The sequence below is a fragment of the Aulonocara sp. 'chitande type north' Nkhata Bay genome, linkage group LG7 (genome assembly GCF_057382095.1).
Source record: "Aulonocara sp. 'chitande type north' Nkhata Bay isolate Kocher_YH1m ecotype deep benthic linkage group LG7, A_spYH_male_GT1.1, whole genome shotgun sequence".
NCBI classification, from domain to species: Eukaryota; Metazoa; Chordata; class Actinopteri; order Cichliformes; family Cichlidae; genus Aulonocara; species Aulonocara sp. 'chitande type north' Nkhata Bay.
In genome coordinates, this window is record NC_141350.1 from 53,082,405 (window position 1) to 53,101,884 (window position 19,480).

Genomic DNA, 19,480 nt, shown 5'->3' on the forward strand with positions numbered 1-19,480 from the left:
CAGGCACTGACGCTGGACCGCTCCATCAAACAGCAATACACCTGCCAGGTGGATAGGAGGAGGGCCCCTTCAGGGAGGTTTCCAACTGGAATGTCATTGCATTCATCCGCCGCGTGAATGTTGTAGCCACAGCAGCTCCCACACTCAGTCAGCTCCTTGAGTGCCCCCAGTTGCCTGTCTTACCTAACAGGAAACGGCTTCTGGCCAAAAGAGGACAGCTCAGCCAAATGACTGCACTTGAGTCCAAATGACAGACAAGCATAAATCAGAGATCTTTGCTCCGTAGTTAGATGTTTGTAAGCCATGTTGAGTGCTTATTGCCAAATGGCAGTGGCAAGAGGTTGTATTGTACAATGCTGACTTGACAGTCTTGGCTGTAATGTGCAAGATATTAAAAATACAGAAACCAAGCGCCACACTCCAAGTATTAGCTCAGCTCAGGACCCGGTCTGCTGACAGCATAGCTATTCCAGATGGAGGAACTAGCTTTCCTCTTTGTTACACTGGAGAAACATCTGCACTTTAATTTAGAGAAATGCCACTGCTGACGTCATTTTGTTTGTTTTTAAATTTTGAAGCACTGGCTATTAATGGCCTTTGTGTCTGCAAAGCTTGATATCCACCAAGTGGTCTGAGGTGGCCAAGCTTCTTTTGTTGACTGGTGGTTTGTGTCTTCCTTTCCCACATTTGTCATACCTTTGGGAAGGATTCAGCATATTTTGGCTTTGAGAAATTTGCCAAAGCTGAAGATGGTCCCAGTGAAAAAGACGGAGCAGCGGCAGGCCAGGAGCTGAGCGCTGTTCACAAATGAAAGCTGTTTACTCGTTTCAGGATTAATTTGACGTTGCTATTGCAAAACCTGTGAAAAGCCTTCCTCGTTGTGTGGACCTGCGCTGTATTAACGCTCAGCGTCATCAGAAGGACAGGAGAAAGAGGTCCACGAGGCCCGCAGGGCCTTTCGGCTGGCATCGCTTAAAGGACATGAAGAACATGTAGTAACATTAAATATTTTTTTGATCATATGTAGCAATCATAATTGTTCAGGAAGTTGAAATAGGTTGTGGTGACTTAACACATGAAAAATGCTCAAACAGCACTAAAATGAAAGGACCTTTTGAACTACAATGCCAAATTCGAAGTAAAAAAATACATGAATAAATGAATGAAACAAGCTGCAAAGGTAGCTTATGAGGTGACAGCCTTGATTCATTTCACAGATGGATGCCAGCCCCCACTGGCTGTTAATGATGGGACAGACTGGGCTGATCTCCAGAGGTGTGTTTTCCCCATCAGGCGGCTTGCTCTCACTCCAGGCAAGACAGGAACATAGCAGTAATGGAACAGAGCGAAAGCAGCAGGTAAAGCAGACTGTGGTAAGTGGCAAAAAGTCTCTTACAAACCTCCAAACAAGCTGCTGAATTTATACACCAGGTTTATTGATTCGCTGGAAAAAGCCTGACAGTGCAACAGTAGCATAGAGTGTTCAAGTCGACACCCTTTTTAAATTTGTGACGTATGAAGAGTTGGCCAGTTTGGGATTTTCAAGGATTTTGAATCTTTGAAGTCATCATGCCAAAGTCCAAGTCATGAGACCATCTTTTTCTGGAGGGGTTTTGTGGAGATCACTCTAAAATCATCAAATATATGGTTTTACTTAAGTTCATACTTCTGGCTACATAAGTAAAATTACAGAGGAGGTCTGAGTAAAGAATAACAGGGTCATTTAGATGTAAGATTATACTAAATCTAAATCTACACCTTTCAGAAAATAAAAACCAGCTACTGTAAGCATGCTATGCTTTTTGCTAAATGTTAATGTCAGCATGCTAACAAGCCAACAAAGATAAAAGAAAGAGATAACATGCTGATGTTCAGCAGGCGTTATCTTTTGCAAACAAAATAGATCTGAAAGTTGACGGGAATACTCTTAGTTGATGCTCCAACTTGTCACAATGCGTATTAACTTGGATATGACCTCTAGCAGATTTCATGGCAATTACTAACTAAAGAAAGCAAATGCCAACTTCTTTGTGCCATTACAGTAAAAGTATTATTCCCAGCTTCTGTGCCCCATTTATATTTGTACAGCGTTGTAAAGCCTGGAACAAACTAGTGGTCTGACAGACCCTTGAGCCATAGCATCAGCATCCACATTCAGTCCAATTTTTAGGACTGAATAGTCAGTTGATTGTGCAGAACAGAATCTTCTCCTGCCTTACTTTCATCCTGCTGCACTGCTGTGTTTCTTATTAGAGGGTGTTGGAACACTGAAGCAACTAACAGTTGTACTGTATGAACAAAGCCATGGAGTATTATAGGAGAGCACTGCATAGACAGTATAAATCTCAAAATGCCACATGCTCATTATCTAACATCCTTGGTCAATCACAAGTGAGCATAGCCTGAATAATCCTTATTTTCGACACTGAAAATGGCCAAAATTCATAAAACTGACTTTATTCATTTTATTCAATAAAACTCACCAAGAAAGTGTTTACTGAGGTCAGAGCCAAGGGTTGTTTTCCCATTGACAATCTAAAGAATTCAAAGTATTTTTGTTACTATGGGTATCGCCCCCTAGTGGAAGCTAGAAATAATGTGTAACGTAAATAACAACAATAAAAATGCCTCTTTAGAACCAGCCTTATAGAGTAAACACATATGTTATAAATGGTAAATGGATACCCAGAGTCATCAAAGCAAAAGCAACGTATCAGTTTGTGTGTAGCTAACAGCAAACCATTTTCACTTGTTGTTGGTTACAATAAAACGTACATGACTTCCTACAAAGGTGTGAGGATCCATCAGCGAGTGAGTGATACTAGCCCATAAATCTGTAAAGACTGTTCCCTGACTTATTTGGGCTCCAAGACAGATGGAAGATTAGTCTGAGGCAGCTTTAATCATCAATCCTTAAAGCTAGAAGCAGTGGCCCTATTTTAATGGTGTGATCATCTCCACAGAAAGCAAATGAAGTAAACCTGCCAACCAGGCGAATGAAAGAAATGAACATGTAACGCTTTGCTGCCATCTACTTATTTTCACCTTTAATGTAATAATTCAAAAGCTAGCTATTTTTGAATGACTTATGTGAGCTTAGCTGGTTACAGTTATGTCTTGTAATTCAATTTTCGTCTGTTCTCTTGTCATCTGTTTCACATGTACTGTGTGATGTTGCACTTTGAGGATGACACATGGCTGCAACATGCCTTCCTTCCTGCACTTGACTACAGATGAAAATGTTGCTATTGCAGGGCACCTCCTGCATGTGATATAAACTCGCTCCTGAATAAACCAATTAAAAAAAAAAAAGCAAAGTGGAAGAAGCTCTGAATCGTGTTGACGACACAAACTTCGTTGCCTTGTAGGATCCACTGAAGCAATTAATTTTCTTTAGCCCTTTCAGGCTACTGGGGAGTTCTAGGGAGCAAAAGCCAATGAGGCTTTTTGAAAGTGTGGTGAAGTGTGGTGGAGGAAGTGAGTGCTGCATCTGCTACACAGCATGCACCTGCATACAGTGGGGCAGCTGGGATTTATCAGGCTGCAGCTTAGTGGTCCAGAATCAATATATGTGACTACTGCCAGTGTCTGACTGCCAGATGCAATCCAATAACAGTACAGTTAGTACGAACACCTTTTTAAAAAAGTACACTGGACATAAAATGCTACGAGACAGAGAGAGAGAGAGTAAACACAACATGATCCAAACTGAGGTCTGTCCAGTGAGCACTAAACATAATTCAAGAACCATCTGCGTTTTATTTTTCAGCTCCATCCCTGAAAAATACTTCCTTTTTTTCCAGCACTGTTGCTGAAAAATAAGGCAATAAAAAGTGTAACACTCCCAACCATTCAAGTGACATTACCATAGCTGAGAATGGAGCACGACTACCCTCTGCTGGACGAGATGTGGGACTGCATCTGGAGCTAAAAAGGAAAGTTTTTGATATACAAAGCTTTGTGTAACCACAGTGCAGTGTGGCATGGGGGCGGGGGGCTTAGCAATGCAAGTGTGCTCAGGCTATGTTGCAGTTGTACATATTAGCACACAGATTCCAAACCGGGCTACACGTTGCCCAGTGGACCACTGCACAGTGGGGTCGGATATAGGGCCAAATGCTGAATGTTAAAGCCATGTATGAGTTGTAAAAACTGCTGTTACCACTACAGGTAAGCAAATCTGTGTTAGCATTAAAATTGCTTGCGAAGCTAAACAAATAAGCAGCAAAAATTGTTGAAATTATGAATAGAAATATGGAATATTTTACCAAAGACGTGAATGACATGGCTATAGCCGTCTTGAAATATTAGCTTTATGTGAAGTGTGGATTACCATCAGTAATCACGGGTAAACAGCTGTCGTCAATAAACATAAAGAACTGTTTGAGCGCAACTAAAGTCACAAATTAATGGCAGCTTGCTAACCAGCAATGTCTGACTGTAGTAAATGGTAAACTGAAAGCAGTCCAGAGACCAGACTGAAAAATGAGTTCAGCGTTTGTTGAACACATGTGAACATGAGAGGAGGGGTGGATGAAAGGGTTTAAAGCTGACAGACCTCTGGGGGGCATGAGTAGCTTTGGGTACACCACTGCTGTAAAAGAGACTTGTAAAAGGTAGTGTTGCCTTTTCTGATAGTAGATGACTAAATCCAAATGTTGTGCCTTTAATCATAGGAATGGTTGATGTATTCATTAAAATGACTAATAATATAATAAATTATCCACATTTGTATGGTGAACAGCAGAGTAAGAAAAAGTCAGTTAACTGGTTTCACATTTGGATTGTTGTTCCAACAAAGAAGAAATATGAGCAAGTCATTCTTTGCCCTCACAACTTGTAATGCTTTTGTCATTTTTTATCCTTGCATCATTTTAATGGGCTAAATTATTAAAACACGAGTATAAAAATGACAAAAAGAATCTTTAGTTATAAAACAAAGTGTGTTACAAGTGGTCTGTGTTAAGAGTAATTAAATCATAAAGCCCTGCCATCACACTTTATCTGTCTCCATTCACATTGTGTTTTATGGTTCAAGTTGCTGATGCAGTTAATGGTGATTGATGTGACTTTTGTGGCTCATCGAGAGAAGAAAAACAAGCAGACAATACACCGTTTACTCTCCAGGCATATTTAATTGGCACAGTAAACACAATACAAAGTATTCAGTGCTCCAAAACACAAGCATGTGGCCTACCGAATGGAACACAAACGAAAAAGTGCAAAAACACACCATCTGGTAGACCTTACAAAGGAAAAGAAGTCTTACTTTGCAAAGCAGATAAAGTAATGGTAAGACTCTCCATAGTTAAAATAGATGTTTTCCTTTTTAAACTTTATTTATATACTCATATATATTTTCTCTAATTCCATCACGCCATTTCCACTGTACACGTGGGTTATTCTGGGGCATCGACAGAAAAGGTTTGTGGTGGTTTCGTGTCAGAGCAAAGCCTGCCCTAAAGCTACTGCTGCCTCATCGGATTTAATCATATCATTTGCCAGACATTGTTTGATCACCGTGATGTGTGAAGCGATGAGAGGGGCGAAAGCAAACGTGGTATTTGATTCAGCAGGGATTTGATCATTCCTTACATCGGCAGTCCAAATGATCAGTACGTCCATCATTCCTCCACACGGGGAGTGTTCATAAAATTCTGCATTAGACAAATATACGATGGCTTCATCCAAAACATAAAAACAATGTAACGGTTACTCATGTTTGCAGTTAAGGGATTTTAGTCCCATTCAGGTACAATAAGCAACAACATATCATTCCAGCTTTAAAAAAAGAAGAGAGGAAAAAAAAGGAAGAAAAAGAGAATCTTCACTCGTCATATATGAAACAAAAATGTTAAAAAATCACGTGCATTATGTGCCATTGAGCAGGGGGAATCAGTGGACATCATTTCTCTACCCTGACAGTTTCATGATTAGAAATTTGCCCCCTCGAGATAATCACATCTTCGTCTCCTCACCATACCACAGCGAACGTCAGCATCGTTCCTCCTCTCAGTGAAACCTGGTTAAGGCCCAAAACGGGTGATGATCGGCGTGTTGTCACATTTCAGTCAAAAACTCACAGGAAAACGATCACAGTATATTTTCATATACAGTAGACAGTAGGTGGAGCTTGTTACAAACATCGGGTGTAACTCATATCTTCATAGGTTTCATTTTTGGGTGCTGCTTGGACCAAGTGGAGCCACTTCCACAAGGTGATTAACTTTAAACTAACAACTTGCATTAGACGCTCTGATCAAAACATAGCAAACTAACACTTCTCATACGTACTGTACTTACAAAAAAACAAAACAACCTTGACCTATCTATGCATGAGATCATTCAGGAAAAAAGAAAAAAACAAAAAACATAATGACACTTTGGGTTCCTATCGTCCTTTTTTGTGATTAAACTACACAAATTTGAGATCACTTACTTTCTGTTAAAAACAGGGAAACATGCTTTCTGAACAGATGACTGAAAAAACATGTACGTAATTAAAAAAAAGAAGAAAAAAAAAGACCCACAGGCACCAAACCCAAACAATAGCATTCAGGTTAATTCAAACAGTATGACTAGGCAATGAGGGTTAACTGAACTTAAAGGCTGGAGGGAAGGGGCGTAAGCAGGCTTAACACCCCCACCGCCTCCTCCAACCCGCCAGCACAGGGGCGAGGAGGAAGACAGGGCAAGCATGCAGCACACCACAATGCTGAGGGACCCCCGCCCTGTTGCAAAAGAAAAGAAAAAACAAAAAAAGGCTTAAAGCAGCCAAGGGAGCTAGCCTGAGCCGCCATAGCCCGAGGGAGGGGGGAAGGGCTGTGGAGGTGAGGAAGGGGGTGGGGTGTGGTCAGAGAGAGGAACAGGCACCAGTGACAGAACAAGAAATGGCTGGATGGTATGGATGGTGGATGACACCATCATCTAGAGTTCTGCCCCTTCAGCTGGTCCTGGATATGTGGAAGTGATCTTGGTGAGGAGGAAAGTGGAAACTGTGACACAAAAGACCAACGACCACTGAGATCAAACGAACGTACATGAGAAGCACAGGAGACAAAGACAGATGATTAGCACCTTCAGTTCTTCTGATTCCAGTTAAGTGAAACCTGCAAATACAGAGCTGATTTAAGTGGAAGGCGTGAGTATGAGCATCTTGTGGCGTCAGATGAAGCTGGGATGATTCTGTCTCGAGTCAGTGAGCGAGCGAGCGTTTCATCCACCTGCTTCTTCTGTCCGTCCGCTCCTGTCGGTCTCCGTCCTGTCTCTGACCACACCCTCCTTCATGTATGTGTGTGTGTTTGTGTGTCACAGGGCAAAGGGAAGGAAAAAAGAGAAGTGGCAGAGCCAGGGAAGCCAGCAGCCTCAGTCATGACCGCACATGGTGCGAGCAGTTAGTTTCATTAAAAAGCAAAGCGTTGCTGCAAACAACATAAAGCCGTTTGTGTACTGCGGCTGTGACTGCTGAATGGGGGTTAAAAATGGAGAAGTTATGAGCACTAAATTTTCGATGCGTTCTGTCTAAACTTTTTCTTTTTGTTTGTTTGTTTGGAAAATTCAGATGCGTTCTAATCGGCCGTCTCTCTTTCTTTTAGACTCAGGTCATCTTTCTCTCTGACTCTGTGAGCATGTGAGGAACGTGGTGGTTTCTCCGAGGCTGCTTGCCCTGCCATTCCTCAGCCAGCCTCACACTTTTAGGAATCTGTAATTCAAAAAGGAAAATACAAACAACAAAAAATAACAAAAAGAAGAGTTAGCTTTAAAAAGAAGTGAAGACCAACCCATATATTCAGATATGGAGAGGAGGTCATTGCATTAAATATGAGACTACATTAAACTGGTACTACTACTGTATCTCCAAGAAAGACGTGTGTTGTACGACCTGAATTAACACAAACATGCATCTGTTTAACTAAAACCACTGGGCTTGAATGCATGTTAGAATGAAATGGCTGTACTATCACAACACGCTGTAATCCTGTTACGATAAAACTCCCACAAACGCCACAGCACACACCAAATTTCACAATTTCTGTGTGTTAAACCTGATGTAGAGTTACACCTCGCACATACGGCCATGCTATGGCTGTAACAAATCTTCAAAACTGATACAAGGGACCCTCCAACTCCCAAAATCATACTATATCTGGCCTGTAGTACTATTTTTAGATCTGTGGTGTCAAACATAAGACCAAGGGTCCAGAATCGGCCTGGCAAAGACTCCTAACCAGGCCCACTGGACAGCTTTGGAAATTTCTTTATAAGTTTTCCAGCTTAATCTTTAATGATAAAAAACAGCCTATAACTATTCACACTACACTAAAGTAATTCGGTTATAGAAAAAAAAATGAAATGACAGAAACGTTTTGTTTTGTTTTTTTTAAATGTGTATACAGTAAAAAAAAAAAAAAAAAAAAAAAGGTCTTTTCTGTGAATTAACAAAAGAAAAATGCTATTAATTACAGGGCAGCCAATGTGCTACACCTAAAACTTTTTCTGTAATTTGTTTCTTACCATTTAAGCCCAAAGAGTCATTCTAACAGATTTCTGTCATTTACTACAGCAGCTTTTCTTTATTATGTACAAAAAACTGAGATGTCCCGTTGAAATTGCACCTTATTTTAAAAAATTATATTAAGATATCTCAAAGTTTAAATGTTTAATTTGACTTTTTTTACACTTACAGAAAGAGGAGTAGAATGGGTATGCAGCTATATGTGGTCCACAGTGTGAAATGCTTTTGTCATCCCTGATCTAGACTGTTTTGGTGCGAGCAGATTTATGTAAAACCCGTTTACCTAAACTGTCTCACTGGGCATTCATAGCAGAGTGACAGCATGTACGATCGTGGCTCAGGAGTTAGTAGTTCGTCTTGGAATCGTAAGGTTGCCGGCTCGAGCTCGGACAGTCTCGGTCGTTGTGTTCTTAGGCAAGACACTTCACCCTACTGGTGGTGGTCAGAGGGCACGGTGGCGCCAGTGACTGGCAGCCTCGCCTCTGTCAGTGCAGCTGTGGCTGTAGCTACAATGTAGCTTGCCATCACCAGTGTGTGAATGGGTGGATGACTGAATGTGGGGTAAAGCGCTATACAAATACAGGCCATTTACCATTTACATCAATGGTGCCCCCCTCTGCTAATGTTAGCTAGCTGCATGGTTTTTACAGTTAGTGGATGTAGTTGCACAGTAAGAAAATAGCACTAGAGGCCAGAGGAAAAATGTGTAAATTCTATTTTGAGGTGAGTTGTGTCTTTAAAAGAGTGAGAGTTAAACAAAGGCTCTGGTATGATTTTTGAGAGAGCCCTGATCTTGGAAAAGAGTAACAGAGCACTGAAACGACCTAGAGGCTACACACACACCATGCTTTTAGTGTAAACACTTCAGAGACCGATGCAAACAAACCACAAAGCTTTAGAGTCATGACCAGCTCCATATCCCAGCTCAGCCTCACCATACATAGTTTACTTCAGCTAATACTTCAGTCCTTTATTCTTTTACCACTGGCCTGCAAAAAAGGACCAGAACAACCCAACACTGTCATTATCAAAAAGTGAATTTAGAAAAAGGAAACATTATAAGGCGGCTATTAATGTTATTAAACTGGACAATATTTTAAAAAATGACCCCTTACAGGGGAAAATAACTTGTTCTTGTTGTAACAACACTGTAATTTATCTAGAGCATGCAACACTTGAGAGGCAGCAGCATGATTTTTAATCTAGTTTAACCTACAAAAATATCTCTTGATATGTCTTCATACTGTACAGCTGATTTAAATTACATTTGCTTGATTGCACATTGAGCATTCTTTCTTTTTAGGTACGTCAAGTGACCAAAACACAATAACGTCTAAAAATGTAACTTTGAGTTGATGGTCACTGCCTCTTCACATGGTGCTTACATTCACTCAGCTGATTTATCACCACACAGATTCAGCTTTGGCCACAGTTCTGGCTCAAAGTCTTAATTAACAGTGTTTTTATTTGAGTAGAATATTGTTATTCAACATTTTAAAACCTAAAAGAAAATCAAATACTGAATGTCTCAAATATACAGGTGATCACTGTTAGGTGCTGATTTGCGCCATCATGAGCTTTGAGTGTGCCATGTTTTATTTTCAATGACCACTAGGTGGCACTGCCGTGAATAAGAGAGGCTTCACCTCAAACACTTCTTAGACATGATATCTGATTGGCACAGCTCACGCTACCAGAAACAACTTTTCCAACTGTTATGAGGCACAATGGACAAATCCGATTGCTCCTTCTTTGTGGAGCGGCGTGAAGTGTCTGTGTGTGTGTGTGTGTGTCTGAACTAGCATCTATAATCTCTGTAACTTGCCCCATTCGTTCAGCACGTGAATGGAATACAGAGTAACAAAAACTGTCATAGCAAGAACTTGCTGAGTTAAATGTATGTCATAGCACCTTTGGCATTCGTTTCCAAAAACACTTCAACGTAGGATGTGGGCACGTATCCTTCCTCATCCTCGTTCCTCCGCACGCGTGTCCAGCCATCTCCTTTGTCTTCTTCTATGACGTACAACAGCTCACCCTCAGCCACGGAGATGGTGCCCTCATTGTGACCTGCAGGAGAGAACAGCCGCAAACCAACAGAAGATAAGAACGCTGGCTTTGTATATTAATAGGAACCATGTTGATTAGTAGCGCACTTTGAAAATCAGAGATGCAAGAAAAGAGGAAGCAAAACCAGATGCTGTACAGAAACTCCACAGGCACTTTAACATGTCCTGAGTCAACATATATGAATAAGCACAGGTAGTTTTAACAATTAGTAGTGCTTCATGTGATCCACCCATTTTAACAGAAATTCTAAATTTAATCTATTTCTGAAAAGTAAACATTTATGGATACATTAGTTAGGAAAGTGTTACTCAGTGTAAGCCCCTCTTATTCAGTTTTGGAGCTGGGGGGCTGGGGTTGGGGAGCCAAGATGTTTGAGGCCCTACAAAAAACCATAACCAGATAATTAAGGGAATACAACTCCAAGATGAACGTTATTGTGTTACAGTTTATTTGTTTTTTGTGATGTCGTTATGTGGTTAAACTTTGCTGCTTTGTTAAATGTTGTGCTTTGCTCAAGTAGATCTCAATAGACCAGATTCCAGTAAGTTTAATCTTTTACGCTGTACTTGCGTAACACAATTATGTGGAAACCTTATCTGTAATCAAATTGCTTTTTTGAGAGTACACTCCTTTTTTACTTTTGAACAAATGTTTGAGTATGAAGGTTTTATGCCAAAACACAAGGTATACAGGGCGGTGAGCTCTCTGGAAATATGTGTAACTGTAATTCATTTACGTGACTGTAATCTGCAACAGTAGGGACTGGGGTTATTCCTGGGACTTTTCTCTCATTTCTTGTTGCCAGTAGGGCGGGTAGCATTTGGTTATGTAGCCTTGCTGAAAGAAAAACCCTCCAGAATGACTGAATGACTGCAGTATTACAGAATTACTTTATTACTGCTATTCTAATATTCATGATTATGACTCATCAAAGGTCTGAAAAACTGAAAAACAACTGAAAAACTAGTTTAACCTATACAATGAACCACAATTTCACCGTTAACCCAGCAATCGCTACAGCTAAAGTAAGATAGATCTTTACCGCCTCTTTATATGCACTGAGCTTTATGTTTAGCAGCTTTGAATAATTTTCCAAATTTGATTTTGAAATAGTGCAACTGAGAAATGAGTGTATTTTTATTCATACTCCTCCACACATTTGAACACAAAGATCGCATCCCTACTCCTCCTCCTCATTCAGAGGAAACAAACTCCTCCACCCGTTTTCCATCAGACTCAGGTTCAGCTTATTTCCAGAAATAACGGGACCTCAGCAGCAGCCACCAGCCAACGAGCAGGCTTCATACTTACATTGACCGTTTTTATTTTAAACCAATGTGGCTGCAGTTACCTTCGAAGGGATACAAGGCTTTGCAGGTGCCGATGGTAGGCAGGACCTCCTCATCATCAAACTCGTCATCGAACTCCGTCGTGGTGGTTGGGGTGGGGATGGGTTGGGCTTTGACCTGAACCTCTGAATTCTGCTCCTCTGTGTAGCTGCCATCCGGGCTGCTCAGGGGCCAACACACACACAGTAAATATACTGTGAAAACACACATCGATTTCTTCCCAAAAAGTCATGTGTGTTACAAACTCTGGGTTCTGTGGCTGCTTTTTGCCAAAGTATACCATACCTCTCTCTGTCCTGTGCACAGTTGTTGCTCACTGTTGTGCTATTCTGGGTCTCATAGAGTCCGCTTTTCCGGTGTGAATCACTCTTAGACGGCATCCTCTCCTCCACCTCTGCTAACCAGCCCTGAAACACACGCAATCATTATTTGGCTCTAGCTTTTCATTTTTATTACATGACAACTTGGACGAATGACAACTTGAGGAATTCTTTTTATCTGTGATAACTTTACATTCGGCAAGGACCTAGCACAGAACGAACACCTCATCCTTGCATTCCCCCATTTATTTACACGGTTAAACCAGGCCATTGTTCTGGGACTTCTCTCTCTGCACAGAGAACATGGAACATGCAGCCAATCCCTGCAGCTGCCTTGCATCTTCTCCTAATATGGATAAGCGACAGTCTTCTTTGGAATTACCCCAGCTGGAGATGTGTGTCTGAGCTCCTCATTATTTACTGTTTCAGATAAACCAAACAACACAGCCTTGCCAACATTAACACTCAAAAAGGAATAGGGGCTCAGACAGACACTGAACTTACCTCAAATTTCTGTACTTCAGACTGGAGCTTCTCAATGTTTTGACCTATTTCTGTTAGCCGGGGGTCCACACTGGCCGGGTCTCCCATCTGAGGGTTCTTTATATACACGTCTTTCATCTTAGTCAAAGCATCTCTGGAAGAGCAAGTATTTGTAAGTCTTTGAGGCTTCAGAACAGAATGGAAAGATTTATAACGCTAGATTAAAACCCCTCTGAATACCTCTGGTCCATTTCTTTTTGTATGTCTTTACTCAGCTCATCGATCTTGCCCTGCAGCTTCTTCCTCCTCTGCTCTGGCGGCAGGTGACTGAAGTCCTCCGGTACAGAACCCTGAAAAAAAAAAATCACACCATGGAAACTTTTTTAAATACTCAAAGAAAATAACCAACTTCAGTAATCCTTTTTGTGCCTTAGCAGGAATCAGTTTTTGATAGGTGCAGTATCTCTCTCTGTTTTTGGGGTTTTTTCTATTTTTTTTTTTTAACCCTGTGAAACAAGACTCAGGGATAAATGGGTATCATGGTAAATAAATGGAGCTCCTGTTAGGCTTTAACTGAATCACTGAAGGAGATACTGCAGCCGCTCTCTAACACACTCTGTGATATTTAGGATGTTTAGCTCTGTAGACTTGAGGCCTTTCACCTATTCAGTCGCCACACCTAATTTAGAGCTCTGTAAATGCAACGGAAATGTAATAACGTTTTGGCCACATCCTTTCATTGCATATAGTGTTTCAGGGTCAGCTAGCTAATGGATCTGTTCTCTGACAGGAACGGCTCTTTCTTAAAATGAAGGTTATATGAGCTGCAAGAGGTTGGCTTGACAGGAGTCATGTTTCCTGCTGAGACTGTAATACTGAATAGAATGAGTCATGCTGCTCCGCTGCCTCTCAGTCTTTCTGTAAACATCTGTAAACAAAGCATCAAAACTAATAAATAAATTGATCAGTAAGGATAAGGTAATTAACTAGCTGCTTCTGTAAGTCTTGGAATAACTCAGAAATGTTGGTACTGCAGTACAGCTTACTTGATACATGGTTTAATTTTTTGGACCCTATATATATATATATATATATATACTGCGTTCAAGCTACTATTGTTGTTTAAAAACAATTGACTATCCATAGGTTTTAATGATAGGATTTCGCAATAAGATGCAATGAGGCCTTTGTTTTATATTGTTACTCCATTTGGGGCAGCATTGTGGTTCAGTGAGTTTATGATTAGCTGGAAAAAAAGAACGAAAATAGTGACATATCGGCAGAAAATCTTTGAACTGTGTGGACTGAAGAGGTCAAGGCCTGTGATTGGATCTCATTGAGATGGGTCACAGTGGCACCACAGGAAATAAATGCTGGATCTACAGCCTGGAGGTCAGGATTCACATCACATGAGCCAGATAGTTACCACGGCAACCTTACCCCTTCTCCCCGTATCAGCATGCAACACTTAAAGGCATGCAACACAACAAAGATCTGTCAGTCAGCATGCAGGCATGTCATGCTCTCGTATCAGTGAAACATCACAGTACAGAAATGACTCATTAGTGTTTACGTATCCACGTATCCTCAGACTAGTGAGGCACTACGATCTAAATGTAAATTTATTCTACGTGATTAAATTTAATCAATAAACAAACTAAAACTATATGCAGGCATTTAGTAACTTGATGTTGTAGTCAATAAAGTTGATGGACTGTTAGAAAAGGTTCAAACTGATCAGTCTTATTTGACTCAGGCACTGACGTACAAAAACAAACCAAGCATATGCTGTAAAATGTCAACATTTTAAAAAAAAATTTTAAACTGTTTAAAATTTGCGAAAATGCACTTGTTGACTTTCTTTTCAGAAAAGAAACTCATGTCTGTACAAATATGCTTAACATAAAGACTGGAAGGACAGGGAAACGGCTGTCCAGAGGGGAAGATCTCCTCCTTTCTGCCTTGCATGAAGGGCGATACTCTGATGTTATGTTACATCAACTACTTCTTCTTTGAAGCTATGCACCATCCCATCAACACTCCCCCTGTGCAAAGCAACTTACAAATCAACATGAAGAGACACGACTCGGACTCATGTGGATTTTTGAAAATGAATTTTGCTTAATTATCCACTTAAAGCTTTTTAGTTTTGTTTGCCGGAAACACAAAGAGATTCTCTCTGATCCGCTTTGATACTAAAGGCGAGTCACAGGCAAAGCAGGCAGGCCATTTCTCCAACTGGGATATACCAGTTAGCCCTAAAAACAGATATGAGTTTCTCGTCTTATTGCCAATACCTAATTAGTCCATTTTGGGGTTTTTTTTTCCACATATTTAAACAGGTAAAACAGATAAAGTACTGTTAGAGAACTTTTAGGTTTTTCTGCATAAAGCCAGGACAGCTGTTTCCCAGTACTTCCAGTGTGTATCACTATTATCCCTTAACACACCATAAAGTGAATGTTTCAAAATATGAAAAGGATTCCCAAAAGTATTAAACAATTTCACTAATCCTTATGTTTTGAGGAAATCCTCGCTAGTGTTAGATTTACAAACCACACACAAAAATATCAATAAATCAATAAATGGAACCGAAGTGGCATGCAGTGTAAGGACAGGAGCTCGCTTTCTACAGATCGGCAATTGGTATATGTTACAGGGACATACAATCAGCTGAGACAAGAAGGACTACGAGACAGACTAAAGGACAGACAAATAAAACACAGAGTAAATCTGATCACCTCAATGAGATTCCGGACGTGGGAATTGAGTGTGATCTGCATCACAGAGACCACAGACACATTTTGGGAGAGACAAAACGGGAACACAATCACAACATAAAAACAAACAAACAAACATAACACAAAAATGAGACAGCGACGTGAGTCTCAGGTCCATTGTTGTGTTACAGCAAAACTTAATTAATAATTAAATTAGATCCAAAACAAATAAAATGAGAAAAAAAGAGCACACCAAAAACATATCAGCGTACAGAACGTTATTGAGACTGTGTTACTGGGACGACGTCACATGCGTGCTATGGTCATGCCGCTACGGTCGTGCAGTTATACGGTCATGCTTACCAGCTTGAGAGAAAGCTTCATGGGGGGAGAAGAGAGAAAAATGGCGAAGAGCAGGAGAGAGAAACAGACAACAGATAAAAGTCAACATGAGGAGAATATTACGGCCATTTGTTTTATTTTCCTTTCAACAAAAATAGTTTCCGTGATTTTTATAATAATGTTTTACTCTGCCAGACTTCACCATAAAAGGAAAAGAGGGTAAAGTAGTTAAAACTTCAAGAATCTGATTTATATACTAGCTGTGTAATTACAAAAAAAGCTCTATCAGAAACGATTTTAGCTACTAAGACCCCGCTCTTTTTTTTCATGTGGTGAAGTTTAACATTTCTAACATGATGAATTCATGAGAAATGGGAAGAAAAGTTGGCTAACAGGCCAACCTACTGCAAAAGCATGAAGTCACTGAGAAAAATTAAGGGAAGACAGATGCAAATTAAGAAGTAGAGGGAGAATGACAACGACGACAGAGGACAATGTACCCTTTACTTCTTGATCCCGCTCTGCTGCCTACACAATGACACACAGGGCACAGCAGAGGGCGCCAAAAGCATGTTACCACATTAGCAGGTCCATATGTTGACATGGAGGCAGATACTGTACACAGACAAACTGGAGAGATGCTTTCAGAAACCAAATATTCACACTCGTGAAGAACAGCTTAGAAATAGACGGGTCTCTAAATTTTGCAAACTCAAGTGGCTCAGTGAAAGCCAAAAATTAAAACAGCGATAGAATTTGGCGAGGGACTTTGGAGAGGATATGGTTCTGAATACAAAGAACAGAGCAGGTTAACAACAACAACTGGTTGGTAGAGCCAGAGCAGATGACTTGTAATCCTGTTAAAAGGTCACATGCTGGTGCACCGAGGAGCTCTACTCACTTAGATCCACTAATCAAGTCATCCACCTGTGAATGGCCTTTTATGGTCATTGCTATGTGATCCCCCCCCCACCCCACACACACACACACACACACACACACACACCTTCACATGTATAAAAACTACTTTGTAGAAGTGCAGGCAAAGACACAGGCCTTTGCTTCTGTCACCGGTGGGTCATATATGGACTTTGTATCCGGAAATGAAAAAGAGAAATTTTTGTCTGAAAGTTGATAAAAACTGAAGTGAAAGAATCAAGTAAAGCTGGTCCAAAAGATCCTTTCATATTCTTTCTCACAATTTAAATAAAAGCTATGTTTGATGTTTTTGTGAAATTAAAATGTTTATAGAATAATTAGCTAAAAAGTCTAAGCTGGTCTGCTTCTGTACGACACATTATACTCCAATTTTATGCTCCCTTTCTAACAACAGGCCAGAAAAAAAGGTGAAAATTAGCCTTTTAAGCTAGCTTCGACTTTTGCATTCATCATTGCATTGAGGACTTGTTTTCCTTTGAACAAAACTGTTTGCACTCATCAGCCTGGCTTTCAGGATTTCTCAGCGCTACCTGACGAGCAGCATAACTTCTTTTCTGCTGTCGGTTGCTTTCGGTTTTGTTTACAGTGGGTTTCCTATAAATTAGCAGCTTGAGTCAATAACTGCTGTTCATTTTTACATTTATGTCTCTAGCTGTTTGTTTTATTACTAAGTTTATGTGTGATTTATCATGGGACCACTTAAAAGCTGCAGCTTTCCGTAAAGAGCGTTTTAGATTTGTTCTTGAGACAGACACAGATCAACAGTTATATTACAGACAGATAACACTGCTGCACTATGGCACACCAGCACAAAGAAAGCCCCAGAGGGGTAAATTCTGGGTACTGTAAGCTGGACCCAGACCCAAAGTGTAACCAGCACCTCGTGTCATACAGCCACATGAGGTTTAATAAGTAAAGAGCGGTAATTCCTCAGTATCATAAATAGCGTCCTTATAACTCTCACATCCTCAGGTGCTTGTGACACTTTGTGAATTGACCCCTTGTAGATGCTCAGTGGGGAAGCCCTGAAACAGCTGCGAGACACAGCAGACCCCAAGCTGGCACATGTGATGAGGGATGAAGTCATCATTTTCTAAAATCATTCTTCCGACTCTGCACGTGTCACAACCATGTGATCAATACTGAGCCAAACACAGACACTAGCCTCCTTTGCGAGCATGTTTTGCTTCATTAATGGTGAAAATTTCCTTAGACAATTATTAATGAGGCTACTGCCTGTGTTATACATGGCTTTTACTAATCACACACATCCACAACTATTCAATGTTTATACACGCCAAATACACACCTGTTGTCTCTCTCTCACACACACACACACACACACACACACACACACACACACACACACACACACACACACACACACACACACATATCTGGTGTGGTGCTCACTGAAGCCGAACACACACACACACACACACACACGCACGCACGCACGCACACACACACACACACACTTACAACATATTGCCTTGCTTCAAAAGCATACGTGGGTCTGCCCAGAGTCCTCTTCATTAGCTCTTTGTGATAAATGAGAGAGCGCGGAGATTGTTGCTGTGTGGTCATCAGAGAGAATAAAGCTTTGTCAATAAGAACTTGGGAAACAACACTGATGTGCTTGAGCTCTTATACTGTATGCTGCCTTAATTTGACTCTCAAGACACAGACGCATTTTCTTTTTTCTCAGAAGCAACACACGTGCACGCACACATACAGTGACTGGGGATGAATTAGACATCTCATATGCAGTGCACACAAGCTCTCCTGCAGGTGTAGACATCCTGCCATTGCGCGGAGACACAACACCCCACCCCCACAGACACGACTACAGCAACACTTGTGTATTTTATTTGTTTTCCTACAGCTGTAATGACAGAATGTGACTGTAAGAGATTTTATTGGTGGATTTTCAAACAGGGATTATGCTGGAGTTACATTTGAGTCTTTTCAAGACAATAACCAAGGGAAAGTAATTATTTAGTATATTATATTACTTTTTAGGTTAAACATTTTCTGAATCAAATTAAATGCTGTGTACCCATATACGCAACACAAAAAGGATGGATGGATTAAGCAATGATAAATGGTTTTTATCATGTAGGGCTTTAGGCAAATTACCTTTTCCCATTATGACATGGTGAGCTCCCTACTCTAGCTCTCCAAAGCCTTCTGCACATGCACTGTCTTCTGTCACGATACCACTTTTTGATTCAGTGAGTAACATCGCTGAGAGGTCACAGGCACGTACAAAACCACATCTTAACATTACCACATACGTTAGTCCAATATATTTAGACTTCCTACAGACTTATGATGATGACCCTAGTTTGAAAAGACAGTAGAAGAAAAAGGAAGAGAAAATAAGCCTTTTACCTCCAAATGGTGATAAAGTGCTTGTTACCATGGTTACCTACATTTTTGATGTTTTATTAGATTTATTCCAAAAAGAAAGCAATATTTTAACACGGTAATCTACATCAACCAGCATCTAAACACAGAAAATAAACTTCCACTAGATGTAAAAACACCTACAGATCAATTCAATGCACCCTCGTTAGGAATGGAAAGCAGTACTGATGAATTTAAAGATCTCCACAAGGCTTTCCGGTCTGATAAAGCTTTTAACCTTTAAACCTTTATTCAGCCTTTCTTATACCATGAAATGTTAGAATAAGGTCAAACTTCAGTTTAATCTGTGCATAGTTGAAAACAATGCATCTG

General features: G+C 40.5%; 1 protein-coding gene across 25 annotated transcripts in view; it reads right to left on the minus strand.

The window, feature by feature from the left end:
* Positions 1-5,110: 5,110 nt before the first annotated feature.
* Positions 5,111-19,480, minus strand: part of fnbp1b (formin binding protein 1b) — a 56,307-nt gene continuing 41,937 nt past the window's right edge. For 6 of the 25 annotated variants that reach the window (XM_086301270.1, XM_086301257.1, XM_086301267.1 and 3 more), the window contains 8 exons: positions 15,821-15,835; positions 15,479-15,514; positions 14,178-14,204; positions 12,978-13,087; positions 12,759-12,891; positions 12,220-12,341; positions 11,937-12,094; positions 5,111-10,585 (listed from right to left, as the gene is read on the minus strand). In XM_086301270.1, coding sequence (XP_086157396.1) covers positions 10,407-10,585; positions 11,937-12,094; positions 12,220-12,341; positions 12,759-12,891; positions 12,978-13,087; positions 14,178-14,204; positions 15,479-15,514; positions 15,821-15,835 — 780 coding nt within the window. In that variant the 3' untranslated portion in view covers positions 5,111-10,406. Of the gene's footprint in view, positions 10,586-11,936; positions 12,095-12,219; positions 12,342-12,758; positions 12,892-12,977; positions 13,088-14,177; positions 14,205-15,478; positions 15,515-15,820; positions 15,836-18,220; positions 18,314-19,480 lie in introns of all 25 variants that reach the window. The other 19 variants (XM_086301263.1, XM_086301271.1, XM_086301264.1 and 16 more) reach the window with 6 other exon arrangements.